The sequence below is a fragment of the Sinohyriopsis cumingii genome, chromosome 18 (assembly GCF_028554795.1).
Source record: "Sinohyriopsis cumingii isolate HCF-2022 chromosome 18, ASM2855479v2, whole genome shotgun sequence".
Classification (NCBI taxonomy): Eukaryota; Metazoa; Mollusca; class Bivalvia; order Unionida; family Unionidae; genus Sinohyriopsis; species Sinohyriopsis cumingii.
In genome coordinates, this window is record NC_142978.1 from 90561559 (window position 1) to 90582025 (window position 20467).

Here is a 20467-nt window from a genome sequence, read left to right on the forward strand (position 1 = left end):
ATTCTAAATTGCATCTATGGGAAAGTAACCCACTTTGAAAGTGCATTCCCTGGGCTCCATGTATGTTTTAATGGAAAAGCACTAGGTATGAACAATGTAAATTTTTTTCATGTATTTTGTCATGATTCATAAGGAAATCATTATTTTTAATAAATCTGATTATCTGACTTTATAATCAGTGATACCGTGTAAGTTAATGGAACCCTAAATTAGTAACAATTATCACAGAAATGTGTCCACTGGAAAGTGATGCCACCACCATTGCCTGAGGGAATAAGTGCATAAAAATTTGTCAGATTCCAACAAATCAATGGTATTTGAGTGTAACTACATTAAATATCAGAGAAACTAAGCACTTACCTGTTCGATCCAAGCCATATATTTTAACCGACTTTTGGAGATTGTGAAGACTAGCTAAAACTGGCTCTGCCCTCATTAATAGGAATTCTAGGAGAAAATAAACATTTTCATTAGCATCAAATCAATCCATACAACATTTTAAATTGATGTGATTTTTTAAATCTATTATAAAATGTCTATAGGCAAATGATAATTAACTTTCTTGCATACAAACGTCGTCTATCTCATGCAACATATCTGTCTTGTTCATATTGTTATTTGATGTTAAGAGTTTTTATTTTTATCATCCTTACTGGAAAGTTGAATTTTAAAATCCACAACAACAAAGACAAACCCATGCTTCTCCTATAATTGCTGGAGCTCAAGCTAATTTCATTTGACTTACCGGCTGTGCATTTAACAGTGGTAAATGAAGGATTTTCAAACTGGTCCAATGCATCTTGGATAAAGGCCTTCCCCTCACGGATACTTGTTTCTGTGAAATAAATAAACACCACCAAATTATGATCTTTAATTAATATGCAGACTTTTGAGTGACATACCAGTTTGAAATGTCAGTCTATCTACCTTAAAACTCTCCATATCAAACAATAGAGGCCTGATGTAATTACACATTACAGTATGTAAGTAATCTTAATCCCACAAACTGGACAATAGAGGCCTGATGTAATTACACATTACATTATGTAAGTAATCTTAATCCCACAAACTGGACAATAGAGGCCTGATGTAATTACACATTACATTATGTAAGTAATCTTAATCCCATGAACTGGACAATAGAGGACATATATTAGCAACTTTTTTCCCACTCTGTCTAAAGACAATTATTCAACATTTTTCAAGAAGCCTGCTCTGAACCCACACTACTTAATGGTTTAATCCCTAACTGAGTTCAGGCAGTTGACATATACACACAATTGTTTAATTCTCATCCCAAAAGCATTACTATGTCAATACCTTTGACCTTCTGTGTCAGTCTTCAGCTCAAGTAAATGTACTTTTAAGTCTAAATAGAGGTTTCTTTTTTGAAACTCACAATATCTGAATTATGCATTTTACTGTCAATCAGAAATGAGGCCCTTTGAACATGCATAGCAAATATGAATGTTGCAATAAAAAAACATGTTTCATAAGTCTGTGTCAGTATATTAGCAAGAAATTTGTTGTTGTTGTTGTTGTTGTTGTAGGGTTTAATGCCATTTTTCATCACACAATAGGCTATACATGGTGGCCAGTATTAATGGTGGAGGAAGAACCCGGGAAAACCCCGGAAAGAACCACCGACCCATGAGAAGATACTGGCAAGCTTTCTTACATATCCACATTAGCCAAATCTGAGACTCAAACCCACGCAGACAGAGGTGAGATGGCATTGATCCATTATGAAGAGAGCTTTAGACCACTCGGTAGCAAGAAATTAAATGTTGGGATTCAAATGGACCTGGCAAATGTGTTTTTTAATCTCCATATAAATGTCCCATAGACAACATATATGGACTTCTGTTAATTTTTACTGTAATTAAATTTGCAGATGAAGAATTCTTATCCATAAAGGTCCTCAACAGACAGACTTTAATGTACATTATTTTTTATGTAAAGATTACTGAAAAAATGTGAGTTTTACTGACAGTGGTGACAAGTTCATTATAAAGAAAACTGTGATCATTCATTGTGACCTACCAATTAGCTTCTTATGAAGATTTCCAATGTCACTGTTCAACTGTTTCTCTGTGCTTTCATAGTCTGCAGTAACTTGATCCAACTGCTGCTGAAGTTCGGCTATTGTCTGCTTCAATTGTTCCTCCAAGCTTCGCTTTGATTCTTGACTTTCCTTCAACTCAGACTACAATGATGAACATTGAGGACTTACAAATACATTTTGCAAATAAATTTATCAAATGAAAAAAAAAATTTCTGTGGCTAGCAAAAGACTGATAAATGTTAGAAATGAAAGGATGACAGGCACCTTCCTTATACCAAAATGATCATACAAGAAACAGAAATATTGAAACAAACGTGCAAGACATACTTTCTGCCATCTTTACAGACCAAGGGTTGTTGAGACATTTCATTCCATATTGACTTTTGGCATATGTAAGTAGCCAAAAGAATATATACCACTCCACTATCCAATCTGGTTATGCCATATATACTCACTTATAAGTCAAACTGCAAGTAACAAATATCCTGATTTCCCATAGCATAATGCGCCTACAGATCAGGGTATATGCTGCTTGTTTTACTGATCAATCCTAACAAACTGCACAGACACAGATCTGCAGGCACATTATGTGTCAGCAGATCTCATTCTGTGCAGTTTGTAATTTGACTCATATGCAAGTATATTATGGCAGATGAAGAAACTGGCCACTCAGATTCTCATGTTTACCTGTTTTACCTGTGAAGATAGTTCAGAATAATTTTATTGTGGCTTCTTAAGTGAATGACAAATTCTGCATGTAAGTTTCTCCAATTTATACCATTTAGACACAAACTTTCCTTTCAAGTAATGACCTGTGAACATCATAGAATTCACCATATTGAATGTCAAATAGTCATATAATTGGTCATAATTAATTTTGCTACAAGAAACAAGAAACAGTTTTGAATATATACATATATGGAACGAAGTGGACTGATGACCCTTGACTACCAAAAATTAGGTTTTTATGTAACCATTTAATAAATACATCCTTGATATGGAATATTTCAATACAGATGCTTAACACATATTAGCTAGAACTAAATGTCAAGGCAAATATATTTAATTAGATACTGATCAAAAGCCTGTCATAAATTATGCTTTAATCTGAAACTACAGCAGCCATTGTATGCTTTACAATTACAAATCCCATATTTTTCACAATCTGTCCAATATGAAATAGGATGTCCCACTTATCTACATCACCCAAGAACAGAATTCCCTTTAACCTTAATTATGCATCAGAAAGCCCCAAAATTTTAATTTAAGCCCCAGTTCTGACATCAAGTTTTACTTTTTACCCAATCTGATGCCCAGTTCTGACAACAAGTGGACTTTTTACCCAAACTGATGCCCAGTTCTGACAAGGGGACTTTTTACCCAAACTGATGCCCAGTTCTGAAATCAAGGGGAATTTTTACTCTTAATCTTGCACCCCTAGTGGATAAACTGCCACAGACTATGAAACTGACAATCTGGCACTCAAGACTTTTAGTTCTTTCTCCCAAGGACAAAAAAGGAAGCCAAAAATAATTTCCATTCTTGCACATGGTCATCATATAAACAAGTAAATGACTTTAGTTATATGAATCTCTAGTCATTGGTTTGGAGATTGAATACAGGACAGATTATCTGACCAAAGGATGGATGGACAGATAATCTGACCAAAGGATGGATGGACAGATTATCTGACCAAAGGTTGGATGAACAGATTATCTGACCAAAGGATGGCTGGACAGATTATCTGACCAAAGGATGGATGAACAGATTATCTGACAAAGGATGGATGGACAGATTATCTGACCAAAGGATGGATGGACAGATTATCTGACCAAAGGAGTGATTGACAGATTATCTGACCAAAGGATGGATGAACAGAATATCTGACCAAAAGGATGGATGGACAAAAAGACATATATAGACAGATGGTTGTAAAAATAAACAACATAAAACCAAGAGTCCCTCCAAGAGTCTGACATGATACTGGCCAAAAAAAATGTTCAAATGCTGAGCATTGAAACCATTTTCAAGATGGCATCTGGGGTGGCCATATTGGATATTATTTCAGCACAATTTTATTAACAAGCAATGTCTATCCATCCACATAGTGCCAACCTTCCAGGCTCGCAATTAGTGAAAATAGGGATAAAAATGAGTGAATCTGGACATGAATTAGTGAAAAATACCATGACAATAACTCCATCCACTCTGACCATCAATACTACACTATATCAAGATCACAATATAAAACTAAAACAATACATATATGCAGAAATATATCTGCATTTCTATTTATTATGGTATTCATAAACTTCACTTGTTCTTGTGGTTATTTATCAAGACATGATACTGTGGCAGACCTGAACTTCCTCAACTGCTTGATCGTAAATTTGTTTTCAAAACAGTTCAGACTTCTTGCCTGCTGGTTGATCTTGGTGACTAAAACTGCTGACAAAGTTTCTGCACCTAAGGAGGCCCTAAAGTCTGTCTTATTATTCCGCACTAGAGAAAATGCTCTTTCGCTGTCTCTGTTGCTGTGAGGAATGCACAGGAGCTGCAGCACTTTTGGTTCTTCCATAGGAAAATTTGGAAGCGATCTTTAAGTCCAGGAACATTTGTAGGAACAAATGTTTAGCATGGTCTCCAGCTGATATAGGTAGATTGTGTTCAACAAGAAAACTCACAAATAATGCTTCAGCGTTGATAGCTTGCAGGTCTTCCATCGATGGCTTAAAATATTCCAGAGCTGAAATCTGCGAATTCTTACTTTTTCCAACTTCTATGTGTGTTTTGCAACCAATGTTCTTCCTCACACCGTCTCTGCCACCATGCCCAACATTAAAATTTGTGGCACACTGTGTGCAAAAAGCATGATGTATATCAATGTTTAATGGCAGAATGCATGGCCAATTTTTGGTATATTCCAAAATAGACTTCACTTTTTGAGCAATACATTTCTTTTTCCTTGGTGGTGAAGACATTTCAAGATCTTACATGCGATGCAGAATGGTAATTCATATCAGTGTTGGTGATGCATGTGCAGAGCAAAAGTCCGGTTAGGCCCCAGTTTCTCTCAAAAGCATTTGTAAATCTACTCTTATACATAAGGATTAAAATAGGCTAATATGCTTGCTACCGGGCCAACTGTAACAATCGGCTGTAGTTCTACTAATATCGCGACCAGCAGTACCGGACCATTTCGGCAACTGCCAATATCATGACTAGCACTTAACAGGAAATTGGTTATTAAAGATTTAAAATAATTTAGAACTGGAGAATTTGTGAATGTTTTGCTTGCTGCGTGAATCCGTGAATTGCTGAAAAAGTCATGAAGATTATGCCAAAATCGTGAGGGTTGGCAGCTATGCATCCAGGAAGATAAGTGACAAGATTTTCAAAATGACCATTGAGGTAGTTATTTCAGATGTCCAAGCAGCACCATTTTTATCTAGGACGAACTTGACCATGATATGAATGTGAGTGTGTAAAGTTCAGTCCTCCAAGTAGTTTAGGATAAGCAGTGATAACAAACTTGCTCTTATGGATAGTAGATGTCGGATGATATAACAACAATTTCAACTGTATGTGAACCTCATTTTGAAACAAAATCCGTAGGTTTTAACAATAACTCTCATGTGTGAATATTTTTAAATGTACAGAAATCATAACTATCATAAAATCCAATCACGCTTTAAATTTTATTTAAACCTTACTTGTCAAAATACATGAAAAGTGTTACAAATGAATTATGTAATAAAAGAACCACACCTATTTGGTTTCAATCCAGAAAATGAATCCATCTGGTATGGCACAAGAAAAGGTTTTAGTCATGTGCTACATTAAACTCTGTTTCTACTGCAAACTTGAAAGAAAATAATATATAGTTTTGTAGGTTATATATTTATCATTTAAAGCAACTGAATTCATTTCATTGGTCTGACCTGCAAGTTTGTTAACTGGCTCTTCAATTGCTGTTCCATTGACTGTTTTTCCTCCCTCATCTGAGAAATTTCACCCTGTAATGTTGCAATCTGATTGGTCAGATCATCATGTTCTGCCTCCTTTTCCTCCAATGTCTGTTTCAGATTAGATTCTAAACTTGTCTTTTGCTCCTCAATTGACTGAAGTTGTTCTTCTAAGCTGGCCCTCGTCTTTTCCAGAAAGTGTACTTGGCTTTCAAGCTCCTAAATTGGAAATATAAATTGACAGTCAGTCTACAAATAAGACACCATCAAGTGTGTGAGAATTTTCTTGTGGTGACTTAATGTCAGTTTTTCCCCATTGTGATAAAATTCTAAAAACTAGGATCTGCAAGAAATACGATGCATAAATAACAACTTGAGATAATTTCTTCATCCAAAAACTGGAAATTAAAAAAATGATAAATATTAGTATCTACTTTGTGCAAAAAAGATGTCTACTGATGTTTAAAATCATGAATTTGCTTTTAAAGAACTTAGAATTTTCCATTCATGATTTACTGTTTAAATATTCAAATGAAACATGTCTTTTCTAATCATTCCTTTCATATATCAATATATACCGATGACTACTGCTGAAACATCTTAGTATATTTTTACACAGCTAAGGGTTCAAGTCATCCCAAAACAAGAAAATATTTGAGATTAGTGTACATTTTGTTGCACTAGACTTAAATATCTATCAAACAAAAATTATCATTATGCAGAAAAGAAATTAAAAGTTCAATAGTCACCAAACATTTATATGATAGTTGTTGTTGTTGCTGTGGGGTTTAACGCCATTTTTCAGCACATGATAGGCTATGCATGGCGGCCAGTATTAAGGGTGGAGGAATAACCCGGGAAAACCCCGGGAAGAACCACCGACCCACAAGAAGCTACAGGCAAGCTTTCTCACATACCCACATTGGCCAAATCCTAGACTTGAACCCATGCAGACAGAGGTGAGATGACAATGATCCGTAATGGAAAGCGCTTTAGACCACTCGGCCAATCGGGGCCCCCTATATGATAGTAACTAAATGAGTAAAATTCACCAATTTTGCACTCATTTACAATTGTGACTCACTCTTTTTGAATACATCACGAAAAGTGTACATCCTTAACAGAAGCCACATAAAGGTGATTTACAGAAGGATATGAATAACTGTTGAATTCCAATGGTGTTTTTTTTTCTAGACAATCATTCTTTATTCAAAGTGCTGTTTTTTAATTGTACAGTCATTTCATTAATTTTTCAGCAAGAAACTGAAGCTGCAAGCATGTTGTCATACATCTAATTTCTTTACTTCACAGCACTATGACTACTGCAATCATGTCACCTTATATCAAATCTCAGAAACTTAACAGCATTATGACTACTGCAATCATGTCATCTTACATCAAATCTCTATGGCTACTGCAATCACATCATCTTACATCAAATCTCTATGGCTACTGCAATCATGTCATCTTACATCAAATCTCAATGACTTACGTCATGACTTCACAGCATTAAGACTACTGCAATCATGCTATCTTACATCAAATTTCATTAACTTAACAGCACTATGACTACTGCAATCACGTAATCTTACATCAAATCTGAGTGACTTCACAACATTATGACTACTGCAATTGTTGTCCTCTTATATCAAATCTCAATGACTTCACAGCATTACGACTAGTGCAAATATGTCATCTTACATCAAATCGCAATGATTTCACAGCATTATGACTACTGCAATCATGCTATCTTACATCAAATCTCAGTGACTTCACAGCATTGTGACTACTGAAATTATGTCATCTTACATCACAACTCAGTGACTTCACAGCATTATGACTACTGCAATCATGTCATCTTACATCACAACTCAATGACTTCACAGCATTATGACAACTGCAATCATGTCATCTTACATCACAACTCAATGACTTCACAGCATTATGACAACTGCAATCATGTCATCTTACATCACAACTCAATGACTTCACAGCATTATGACAACTGCAATCATGTCATCTTACATCACAACTCAATGACTTCACAGCACTATGACTACTGCAATTATGTCATCTTACATCACAACTCAGTGACTTCACAGCATTATGACTATTGCAATCACGTCATCTTACATCAAATCTCAATGACTTCACAGCACTATGACTACTGCAATCACATCATCTTACATCACAACTCAATGCCTTCATAGCACTATGACTACTGCAATCATGTCATCTTACATCACAACTCAATGACTTCACAGCATTATGATTATTGCAATCACATCATCTTACATCACAACTCAATGACTTCACAGCACTATGACTACTGCAATCATGTCATCTTACATCAAATCTCAATGACTTCACAGCACTATGACTACTGCAATCATGTCATCTTACATCACAACTCAATGACTTCACAGCACTATGACTACTGCAATCATGTCATCTTACATCAAATCTCATTGATTTCGCAGCATTATGACTACTGCAATCATGTCATCTTACATCAAATCTCAATGACTTCATAGCACTATGACTACTGCAATGATGCTATTTTACATCAAATCTCAATGACTTCACAGCACTGACCACTGCAATCACGTCATCTTACATCAAATCTCAATGATTTCACAGCATTATGACTACTGCAATCATGTCATCTTACATCAAATTTCTATGATTTCACAGTGCTATGAATACTGCAATCATGTCATCTTACATCAAATTTCTATGATTTCACAGCGCTATGACTACTGCAAATATGTCATCTTATATAAAATCTAAATGACTTCACAGCACTATGACTACTGTAATTATGTCATCTTACATTAAAAATCTCAATGATTTGACAGCATTATGACTACTACAATCATGTTATCTTACATCAAATCTCAATGACTTCACAGCAATATGACTACTTTAAGCACATCATCTTTTATCAAATCTCAATGACTTTGGAGCATTATGACTATTGTAATCATGTCATCTTACATCGAATCTCAATGACTTCACAGTATTGTGACTACTGCAATCATGTCATCTTACATCAAATCTCAATGACTTACAGCATTGTGACTACTGCAATCATACCATCTTACATCAAATCTCAGTGACTTCACTGCATTGTGACTACTGCAATCATGCCATCTTACATCCAATCTCAATGACTTTACAGCATTGGGACTACTGCAATCATGTCATCTTACATCCAATCTCAATGACTTACAGCATTGTGACTACTGCAATCATGCCATCTTACATCAAATCTCAATGACTTTACAGCATTGGGACTACTGCAATCATGTCATCTTATTTCAAATCTCAATGACTTCACAGCATTGTGACTACTGCAATCATGCCATCTTACATCCAATCTCAATGATTTTACATCATTGGGACTACTGCAATCATGTCATCTTACATCCAATCTCAATGACTTACAGCACTATTGACTACTGGAGCAACAAGATCTAACAATCATGATTAACATTATGGTCATATTATTATGAGCTCCATAATAAGCATTGATTTCACAAGAGCAAATAACAATAAGAAACAACAACTATGATTTTCTGTGCTTTCTAAAAAAAAGTCATAAAATAGACAAGTATAACTAGAGCTGCACATTATAATCCCAACCCATGTCTAATAGTTCTTTATGGAGGCAATAGTATATTACTGATCCACAGGTTTCAATGACCTTGAACTTTAGTCAAGGTAAATGGTCTTTACCTAAACATGCTGTGCAGAAACCATTATTTTCTTAAAAACTTGTCATGACCATGACCTCTACCTTTGAACCCAGAATAGATAGGTACCTTCATTAAGCTAAGTACATGCCATCCACAAAGTTCGGTCAAGACACTTTCTAGAATAGCCATTAGGTGCAAAACCATTTTAGTTTAGATCACAATGACCCTGACATTCAACATTTTGAACCCAAAATCAATAGACCTCTGCAATACCTAAAGTGCAAGCCCTGAACAAACTTTGACCAGAAGTAGCCCAGACATTAATATTTATATATAAAAAAACAAGTTTCTTTATTTTCACCTTGATATTTGATCTTTTGAACCTGAAATCAATAGTCCTCTTTCCTGCTCAATGTGCTAGCCTTTCATAGTTGAGAACTGAAATGTTTGTACAGAAACCATTATGCATAATTCAGCCAGTCACCTTGACCTTTGACCACATAATCAATAGGTATTCATAAACTTTAGTCCAGGCTTGTGATGTAGAAATAAAGTTCTTGTGCAAAACCCATTGTACTTCTTTCACTTAAAATGACCTTGACTTTTGACCATCTAATCCAAAATCTATAGGCTTATTCCTTTAGATAACTGCAAGCTATTTACCAAATTTAGCAATGGCAGATGTGGAGAACAGAAGTTACAATGCAGAAACAAATAGGGAACAGACATATTATTACAACATTACAGGCTTTATCTTGTGGCGGGCATATGCAAGGTTATAATGGTGTGTAGCAATTTCACACAATTTTGTTATATGGGGTTTTGAGCTTTCACTTATCTAGAGAAGCTGTTATATAAATTAAACTGGACAGATTGAAATGCAGCATTCTAAACCAGCCTCTTATATCAACTAGTAAGGTTAACGATGACTATTTTTTCTTTCTTTCTGCAGACTGGTGATTTCCAAAAATCTCCATTTTTCTTGTATACTCAAAACATAGACACACACACACACACACACGCTTTAATGACATCAAAAACAAAGTGGGGCACCCAGAATGAATCTTCCAGGATAAACAAGTATATGCATTACATAGTAAATTACCTCACTCCTTTTCCAACCTTCGTAAAGTGACTCTAAACTAGCGGCCTAAATGATAAACAGACTGAAAATAAGTTAGTCTCACTGAAAGTCCAATAGAAAAACTGAAATTTCCCATGATGCAAAAAGCATGCAGCTAACTTGGGACTATCTGGGAGGTAGTGGAAAATAAAGGTCATGCAGTAAGCTGGGAAATGAACAAGACAGGCAGAAAAATGATTCTGGATTACAAGGCATGTGTTAATATCTGTTGAAAATTATGCAGGGATATTTCTACTCACAATTCTGTGATCATTCAGCACACCTGTATTTTGGATTAAATCAAAATTCCACAATGCATCAGCATGCCCAATTATGCCAAAAAGTTAAACACTGTCACTTAGTTGGGAGTCTGTACATAACAACACTGCCCAAAAAGCACGATAAACCTTAGATTCATTCCCTTTATTCCTCCAAATTCAGTCTTGAGAAAATAATCCAATCCAAAAGTCATATATATATATATATATATATATATATATATATATATATATATATATATATATATATATATATATATATATATCAGGCTGCATCATCTATATGTGCAAACAGTTTAGATTACTTTACTGCCTGTAAACACCGACAAATTCAATAAAAATCTGTAATAAAATATGCATATGGTTCATCTATGCTTAAGAATATTTTTAGTAGATTTCTGTGGCAATTCTTTACTTAATGTATCTATGATCTTCACACTGAATGTGGCACTGTAGAAAAAAAGCAAAATCTATATGAGTTTGTTATCACTTATGTTACCAATCACATTGATTTATTGATAATGATGATACAAATTTATGTAAGCAACAGTATTTACCTTTAAAGAACTTATTTGTTACCATCATCCTGTTTTACAGAGACACCATTTAAAGTTTACAAGTCACTGCATAGCTTTCTGGTCATTGTAAATCCAAGAAACATATTGAATGTGCATGTCCAGGCAGTACTTGTTGTTCCATTACTGATACTTTCATCACCTACATATATATAACAGAAGGACACAATACTGCCACAATCCTAAGATCGTTTTACTGAAACTGTCAGATATATTCAACACAGACAGGTCCTACAAAATGTCAGATATATTCAACACAGACAGGTCCTACAAAATGTCAGATATATTCAACATAGATAGGTCTTACAAACTCATATATATTCAACACATACAGGTCTTACAAAATGTCAGATATATTCAACACAGACAGGTCCTACAAAATGTGAGATAGATTCAACACAGGTCTTACAAATGCATATAATTTCAACACAGACAGGTCTTACAAACTGTCAGATATATTCAACACAGACAGGTTGCAAACTGTCAGATATATTCAATACAGATGAGTCATACAAACTGTTATATATTCAACACAGGTTGCAAACTGTCAAATAAATTCAACACAGACAGGTCTTAAAAACTCAGATATATTCAACACATACAGGTCTTAAAAACTCAGATATATTCAACACAGACAGGTCTTACAAACAGAATCCTATCACAATAAGGATAAAGGACACAAATGAGTGAGATACAGCACTGGTAATATAATAACTGTCAGCTGTTCAGTGATCTTAGTGGGCAGATGGAAAAAAAAAGTGGAGTTTCTAACTGTTTCTATTATATGCCACCATTTCAGCAACTGCTGACCATGTTTACACTTTTTGGTAAATATTGCAGCCTTAGATTATAAAAGAGAAAATTTTGCTGTTTAACTATCCTTCCATAAATAGTGAGTTTCTTTTGAATCTTTTGAATCTAAGTTACTTTTTAATAACACTGCCCCATATAAAAAATATCAGCTCCACAAGTAACTTTGTAATGGAAATATCTTTGCTATTTGAAGGTATAAAACCTCCCAAGATTGTACATTTTATGACTCAGGGCAAAACTATGCCATTATGTAGGATAATCCTAAGGGTTTAGGAAATTGGCAAGAACTTGAACAAGACATACCACCATAACTGGAAACTTAAAAGGCATGCATGTGCCATCATGGTGTCAAGAACTGGAAGGAACTTCTACTTGTTAACACAGTAACTTCAGACCACAATAATTGCAAAACAGCATATTCAATCTTACAATTTCTTGTATGATCCACTCTAATACCTGTTTCCTTTTCTCCAAATCTGTGTTTCTAGTGGTTGTAGTAGCAAGCTGGTTGGTGATTTCATCTGCTGTCTGCTGCAAACTGTTCTGTATCACTCGTCTCTCTTCTTCCATTCTTTGCATGTCCATTTTGGCATCCTGTTATCAGCAAGCAGCATGCAAAAGGGTGTGGGAAAATTCTGAGTTAGATGACATGCTTTATAGATAGGTTATCTTAAGTAATTTAATTTATCTGATTTATAAATAAAGTCTCACCATGCAAACCTTAAAGTTTTAGTTGTTTGCCAGGTGTTTAATGACACAACAAAGGATATATAGTACCAAGGCAATGGAAGTGCCTTACTCTGAGAAAGCCTATATAGTACCAAAGCAATTGAAGTGCCCTGCCCTGAGAAATGTACAATGCCAAGGCAAATGGAAGTGCCTTGCCCTGAGAAAAGTTATATAGTGCCAAGGCAATGAAAGTGCCTTACCCTGAGAAAGGTTGTATAGTGCCAAGTCAACTGAAGTGCCTTGCCCTGAGAAAACTTATATAGAGCCAAGGCATTGGAATGCCTTGCCCTGAGAAGGGTTGTATAGTGCTAAGGCAATGGAAGTGTCTTGCCTTGAGAATGGTTATATAATGCCAAGGCAATGGAAGTGCCTTGCACTGAGAAAGTCTATAGCATGCCAAGGCAATTAAAGTGTTGTTTAACCCTCAGAATGACTAAATAGTACATGTGCCTTGCCCTAAGAAAAACCATATATAGTGCAAAGGCAATGGAAGTGCTTTGCCATGAAGGCTATTTATAGAGCTAAGGCAACCAAAGTGCCATGCCCTGCAAAAGGCTACACAGTGCAAGAGCAGTGGAAGTGCTTTGCCCTGAAGGCTATGAATAGTGCCAAGGCAATGGAAGTGCCTTGCCCCAAGAAACACCAAATCAGTCACCAACCTTGGCTATTCTGGGTGTAATCTGCACCCCCCTTTTTTGGCTTGTAAGTCTAGCAAACTGACCACTGAGTTACCGCATATCCAAAGACCTTTATCAACCAAAAACCCAATTATGACCAGACTTGACACAGCTCTACTGTCTCCTTGTGCATGGACAATTCAAGGTCTATGCTATTCAATTAAAATTACAGGTAGAACAGTACAGATTGTGATCAGCTAGTGTTGCATACAACATCAGATCTGGGTCTATGCTACTAAAACCTGGGCATGAATACACCAATCCTAGTGCAGGTACAAAAGGTACAAGTGACATCCTTTGGCATAAGATAAGAAGTCATTCTGTGTAAAATTATGCTCAGTGCATATGTCAACCCCTTATGTAGTACAAGTGTAAGCTATATTGACAAAAGGTATAATCTAAACATGCAAAATGTCATCTGCATATTACATATCATAATTATGATAAACTGTAGGAAAAATGTACATGAATCTGCAGCTCGTTAAAGTGTTTGTAACAAATGGGCAGAATCCAAGTCAATTAGTACCAAAAATGCAAACATAAAACATATTAATATAGTGTGTGTGTGTGTATATATATATATATATATATATATATATATATATATACACACACACACACACACACACACACTTTTTTAATATGTTTTATCAAAGTCAAACTTTTCCCTGTGACTGTAAAGTTGACTCTACAAATCTTGCAATGACTATGGTGAATGCTGTATTATGGTTCTTATGATGTGTCCTTTTCCTTATAAAAGATATGACATGTTTTAGAGTTCAATAATATCCCTCTCCTCTAATAGAATTCAGTTAGCGCTCTCAATTCACACCAATAAAGCATGCTTTGCTTGACATATTGCACCATTACTTAAATTATAGGCTGGTTCTCTAAACAATAACCTTCATTAGCACAATGAATCTGAGACCAGTCTTAAAATTGATGAAAGCAATCTGTTTTCAAGGAAATGGTTCATACACACTGGAGAACACTAGGAGAGTAAATGCATCATACTGTAGTAAGCTGAATATGCTAATGCATATGAATGTTCTTTTCTAGAATTTTCATATGCATAAAAATGTTTGGAGATAATGTGTGCTTAGAAAAAACATGAAAACTTCTATTGCTTTGTTCCAACTAAATTTGATCAATATACCTAAAAAGTATAATCCATACACAGGCAAATTCAATACATAATTCAATGCATACAACTGTAATGATTATACTAAAATCATAATGGTTGGCAGGTATTTCAATGATGTTCTTAAACTATCAAATTCATAATGATTGGCAGGTATGTCAATGGGATGTTCATTCAAAACTGTCATTGACTGACAAGTATGCTAATGGAATGTTCACTCAAATTACTGTCTGTGCAACTACCACTGGCCTAATGTGGTTCAGTTCACACTGCTGCAAGGCCATGTCCCACAGACAAAACCTGGAGAAAGTGGCCTGGGCATGCCATCCAATGGATTTCACAATGTCTTGAATCTAAGGCTAATGGAAATTGCATGTTTTTCATGAGCCAAAATTTTCGTGATGTGTACCTGTTCCAGAGAGAGGAGAGTGTACACTGATTTTACAAATCCCTTTAACTGAGTAACTAGCACTTGTGGTGTTATGTCTTGCTTTCAAGACATTAGAGGCAGAAAAAGAATGGTCCAACTGTTGCCAATGTCCTCTGTTTGCTTCAGATAATATTTGAGAGCACATTCGGGATCCTGGAGTTTTGCCTTTCTCAATGAATAAATCAAGGAAAGGGTTGTGAATAGACATTTATTAATTGCCTAATGACGGCAACCAGCATTTGGCAATGAAACCAGCTTCTGGCATTACAACCAATGATATGTTGGGGTGAAACTGAAGTTTGGATCCATGGAGACGGCCTGTAGCCCAGTGACCCATCAAGTGCTATCAAAAAGCAAGTCTTACATGATTGATGGATGTGGATGACAGGGGTTCGAACTTGGGTCAGTTAAGCCATCTCAATGTCCAACAACATTGAGAATAACATTAGTAAGCATGGGCAGTATAGATCAAAACTGGACATCAAGTCTGAAGGGTTCTTGCTGCTTCCAATATTATCTTGTCCATGCTGTTGGAATGTGTCCATCATGGACAGGTATCCTTTTATAGTGATGGGGTCTAACTTTCTGACTTCATTGAGAAAGAGAAAGAAGTTAGCCAGCTGAGAAATGGAGACAAAGAGAGCTGTGAAGGCACTCATGTGACACCAGTTGTTAAAATCCCTCCATTTCCCTTAATATGCCTTCAGAGTGAAGGGCCTACTAAATCCTCTCACAACTGATGTTCTGAACTCCATTTTTGTGCAAGGCATCCCTGAAAAGAGCCAGGCATGGAGGAACTTCTCTGGATATCGGTGAAACAGTAGTGATCTGGACGGCTTGAGCAGGGATGGGTGGGTGGGTGGGTGTTGCTATGATTTTCATGTGTGTCTGTCACCAAGCAAATCAAATTATTGATTCAGGATTTGTCCCATCATAGAAGGGTGATCAGAACTATATCACAGTTTGTGACCCTCACATTCTAACTACTTTTGGCATCAAGACTGAAGGAGATAAGGTGTAGACCTATCTTCCCTCTGAACTGACTGAAAAAGCAACAAAAGCCCACCATGCTTTTGGGTCCAGAAAAGGGGATGACAAGGTGGACAATTTTTTATTTCTCCACATCGCAAAAAGATCTACCATCATATGGCCTTCATGGGCTCACTTGGGGTTTCCATCATGAAGGGGATGTGGAAAGTGGACAAGGCCTAATAAATGAAAGGTTCTCTGGCACAACCTGAATTTCCCAATTCTTTTGCAAAAAGAAATCAAACCAAGAATACTGAAAAAGACGGAGTCTTGTGCCCATTGGTGAGGCAAAAGGTTAGTTTAGTTGCTGACAGGTGGTGCTCGGATCATACTTAGAGTACCACAATCAGAGCACACCTCCCTGCTGCTCTGTACCCTACACTGGCTATCCATTCGATCCAGAATCAAACATAAAATTTGTTCTCTGTGCTACATTTCACTGTCGGACTCTAGTCCAACATACCTATCTGACCTCACCCATGTGTACACACCAGCAACATACTTATGCTCCTCTTCTGACAACTGTATACTCATTATTCCCACTATGAAAACAAAGTCATATGGACAGCGTTCTTTTGCATACCAGGGCCCAGCAACGTGGAATGAATTGCCCACTGAACTTAGACACAAAGACACAGTGATCACATTCAAGAGGGCTCTCAAAACTCACTTATTTCGACAGCGAGAACAAACTTAAAGACCTAATAATGTTTCCTACCTGAAATATTCTCAGCATGTTTTTTATTTTTTAATGTTTTTCAAATTTCATGTTGTTTGTTTTTGTAATAATATTATTATGTTTCTTGTCTTATAGGTGTTGTCTAATGTTGTAAAGCGCTTAGAGCTTCTAAAGATTAGGCGCTATACAAAGTCCTCATTATTATTATTATTACAGGAGGAGAAGACTTTTCTATTTCCCCTTACTGCCTGATTGCCAGAAGTAGTGGTGTATGAATGCCTATAATTCACCTAGAAATGGCTCACAAAGTCCCAGACATAATTGCTTCCAGCCTTCTCAGCATGGCAAAAAAATAAACAAGGATGATAAGAAGAAGGTTGATATAACATTCCACACTTGCTTAAAGGTGTCACTCACTGAAGACTTGCCAATCCACATTATAATAAAGTGGGGCAGTTGTGCCAAAAGCGGAAACATACTTGTCAATATTAGGTATATCCAGACAGTATGCATCAGAATGCGACTTAACAGCAGTGAGATGAGAAACTAACTGACAACTGACTCATACAAAAAAGGTTTTTGCATTACCAGGGTTGCAAAATTTTTCCAAGAGATGCACAGTGATTTCTGCAAATTTTGCTGCCTGAGGCAACAGCATAAATAATGGTCTATTGTTGTCATCATCTTCATCCACAGAGGCTTTGACCTTGTTCATAGGGATAATGATATGTGAATGCAGGCATTCAGATGAAGGTAGAATATGATAAATTTCTTCTATAGCTGCCTTAAAGCTGAATTCCATTGACAGATTGGATGATTAAAGCATTTATATTTCATTACCTTCATCTAGCTGGGGATTGTCCACCTCTTATACACCCTAGGTCAATGGGTAGAGCAATCTATATGGTAATGATGATGCTATATCATTGGCATGCATCATTTTTTCCATAGGAAATGCTAGTAAGAGGTTGTATCATAGAATGACTATTCAGTTCAAGTAGTTTGGCTCTACCAGACAGCTCTATGAATAAAAGTGAATTCATTATGAAGTTACATATTAATATCTGGGTTGGCTAATAAGTTTCAATGTGCAATATGTTTGGCATAAGATACTGTAGACGTCAGAACATATGGTCAGCTAGCCATTTTGCCTATCCGAGACAAGCAATTTGTGACATTGAAGTCGTAAATCGCGCATTCATACAACTGGACCAGTTGACTGACAGTTGGAATGGCATACACTGGTAAATGCCATGATGATCAGGCGTTCCGGCTATCCATCCATTTGTAATAGACAAAGCGCAGCTTGTTAGGTCTGTCCATCCAAATGAGTAAAATATGTCCTCATGTCCAGCAAGAACGATACATGCATGAGGTATTAGATACTGTATATTCATGCCTAATGGAGCAAGGTATGACTCAGCACCCTTACACTTTAAAAAGGGTGATATTTGACTAAGAATTGACATGACAACTGGGCAGAACTAAAGGTTTATCTCCAATGGGATCCTGCAAATTTTCTTCCTGTTCGATCATCTACAGTCTTGATGATATAGCCTTATTTATTTAAGAGCATGGATGATTCCAACTCTTGGATGGAACAGTCTCATTTGAAGTGCATAAAGATCTGGAATTGTCTTCTGAATCTTCATGGGTGGTGGATGGGGCATCTCAGCATTTCCATGAGATTCTGAAGTGAGATGCCAGCTTAGTACCTCATGATGAAAACAAAACAGACACTCTTTTTTATGGTCACTGAGGACATTACACCTGGTATTCTCTGTCCACACTGCCAATGCTTTACAAGTGATGTGTCTTGAAGAGCAACTAATAGACAGCAGGCACATTTCATGTGTTTTAATTTCAATATTGAAAAAGAATAAACAAACAAGAGCATGCATATATATATATATATATATATATATATATATATATATATATATATATATATATGAAATAAATACCAACCACATTATAAAGCATGTTATAACTAGAGTAAATGCCTAACATCAAGGTCCAGAAAATTCCACCAGGGAAAATATATGCTTGCACTTAAAGTCAAATGAGATGAAAATTAACAACATGACCATTTCTAAAATATCAATAAAATGCACATAGTTTACAAAAAATGTTGTATGCACGATATACAAAAACATTTTTACCAACTGTACCACTGAAAAAGAAATGTGGATGGTTTAATTTATATAATTTGCAGAATTTAAATGGATTGTCTGGAGAATATCCTTGCACATGAGTGAAAGTTAAAAACTGCTTTTAAACTGGATATAGTGGTGGCCACCTAAAGGGCAGAAAGGGGAATTAATCCATAAGAGTTGCTTCCATTTGTCTACATAATGCATAAACAGAAAGTTGTTTTCCATCTTTCCATGAGGGCTGAATTATGAGGTAAAAAAGAGGAAGTTATCGTAATGTAATGTGATCAGGTAATGTATTTGCCAGAGAATGAAGTCTCAGTTTGGTAGAATGCATGTAAAGGGTACAATGATGCCAAGACAGGAATACCCAAACATGCCACGGTACCAAAAAAATCTTCTAACGTAAAATACACTTGATCTTATAAAAGTGTTCATTTGATACAAAATGTATTAAGCAAGTTGAATATTTGATTACCACAACTACTTTTAGAGGGTGGTATAATGTATTTATTTAATGAGTTTCATAAATTTTAACCATACACAGGTCTTTAAAGCCTCATACAAAGTTAGGTTTCAGTCAATCAAGCCCTTCAAATGATACTAAGTTGAATAAACAAAATTTCTATATAAACATCTAAGCCAAAACAGGGTCATAACTCCACTGACTGTTAAAAAATGAAAATATTCAAGTGTGACCTAGTTATTCTTAATGTAAAGTCTCATATCAAATGTGGGTTTCAGTCCATGAAGTCCCTCAAAGACTTTGAATGGAAATGAAATTCACAATGGATGGACAAGGAGTGACATGACATGACAGGTCAGGACAGAATGGAATGGACAAACATGGGCATGACCCTATATGGACACAGTGATAGCATGAAGAACCACCATCATGAAAAATCGAATAACTTTTCCAGACAAATTTATTATATTGCACATTTATGGTACAAGAAATAAAATTTACTGTAATCAATCATTTGAACTGGATAGAAGCAGGCCCATCTATCATAAAATTCAAATCTAAATCTGACAGGAAAGTATCCTGACCATTCAGAATGCTGCCTCTGGAGTAGGATTTCCAAGTCTAAAGTAATATTTTTTACTTGAAA

The 20467-nt window shown here is 35.9% G+C and overlaps 1 protein-coding gene across 1 annotated transcript in view; it reads right to left on the reverse strand.

The window, feature by feature from the left end:
- Positions 1-20467, reverse strand: part of LOC149777425 (huntingtin-interacting protein 1-like) — a 134581-nt gene that overhangs the window by 42803 nt on the left and 71311 nt on the right. Inside the window, 5 exon segments of the mRNA XM_089942046.1 lie at positions 361-447; positions 746-835; positions 2044-2206; positions 6007-6249; positions 12974-13111. Coding sequence (XP_089798172.1) covers positions 361-447; positions 746-835; positions 2044-2206; positions 6007-6249; positions 12974-13111 — 721 coding nt within the window.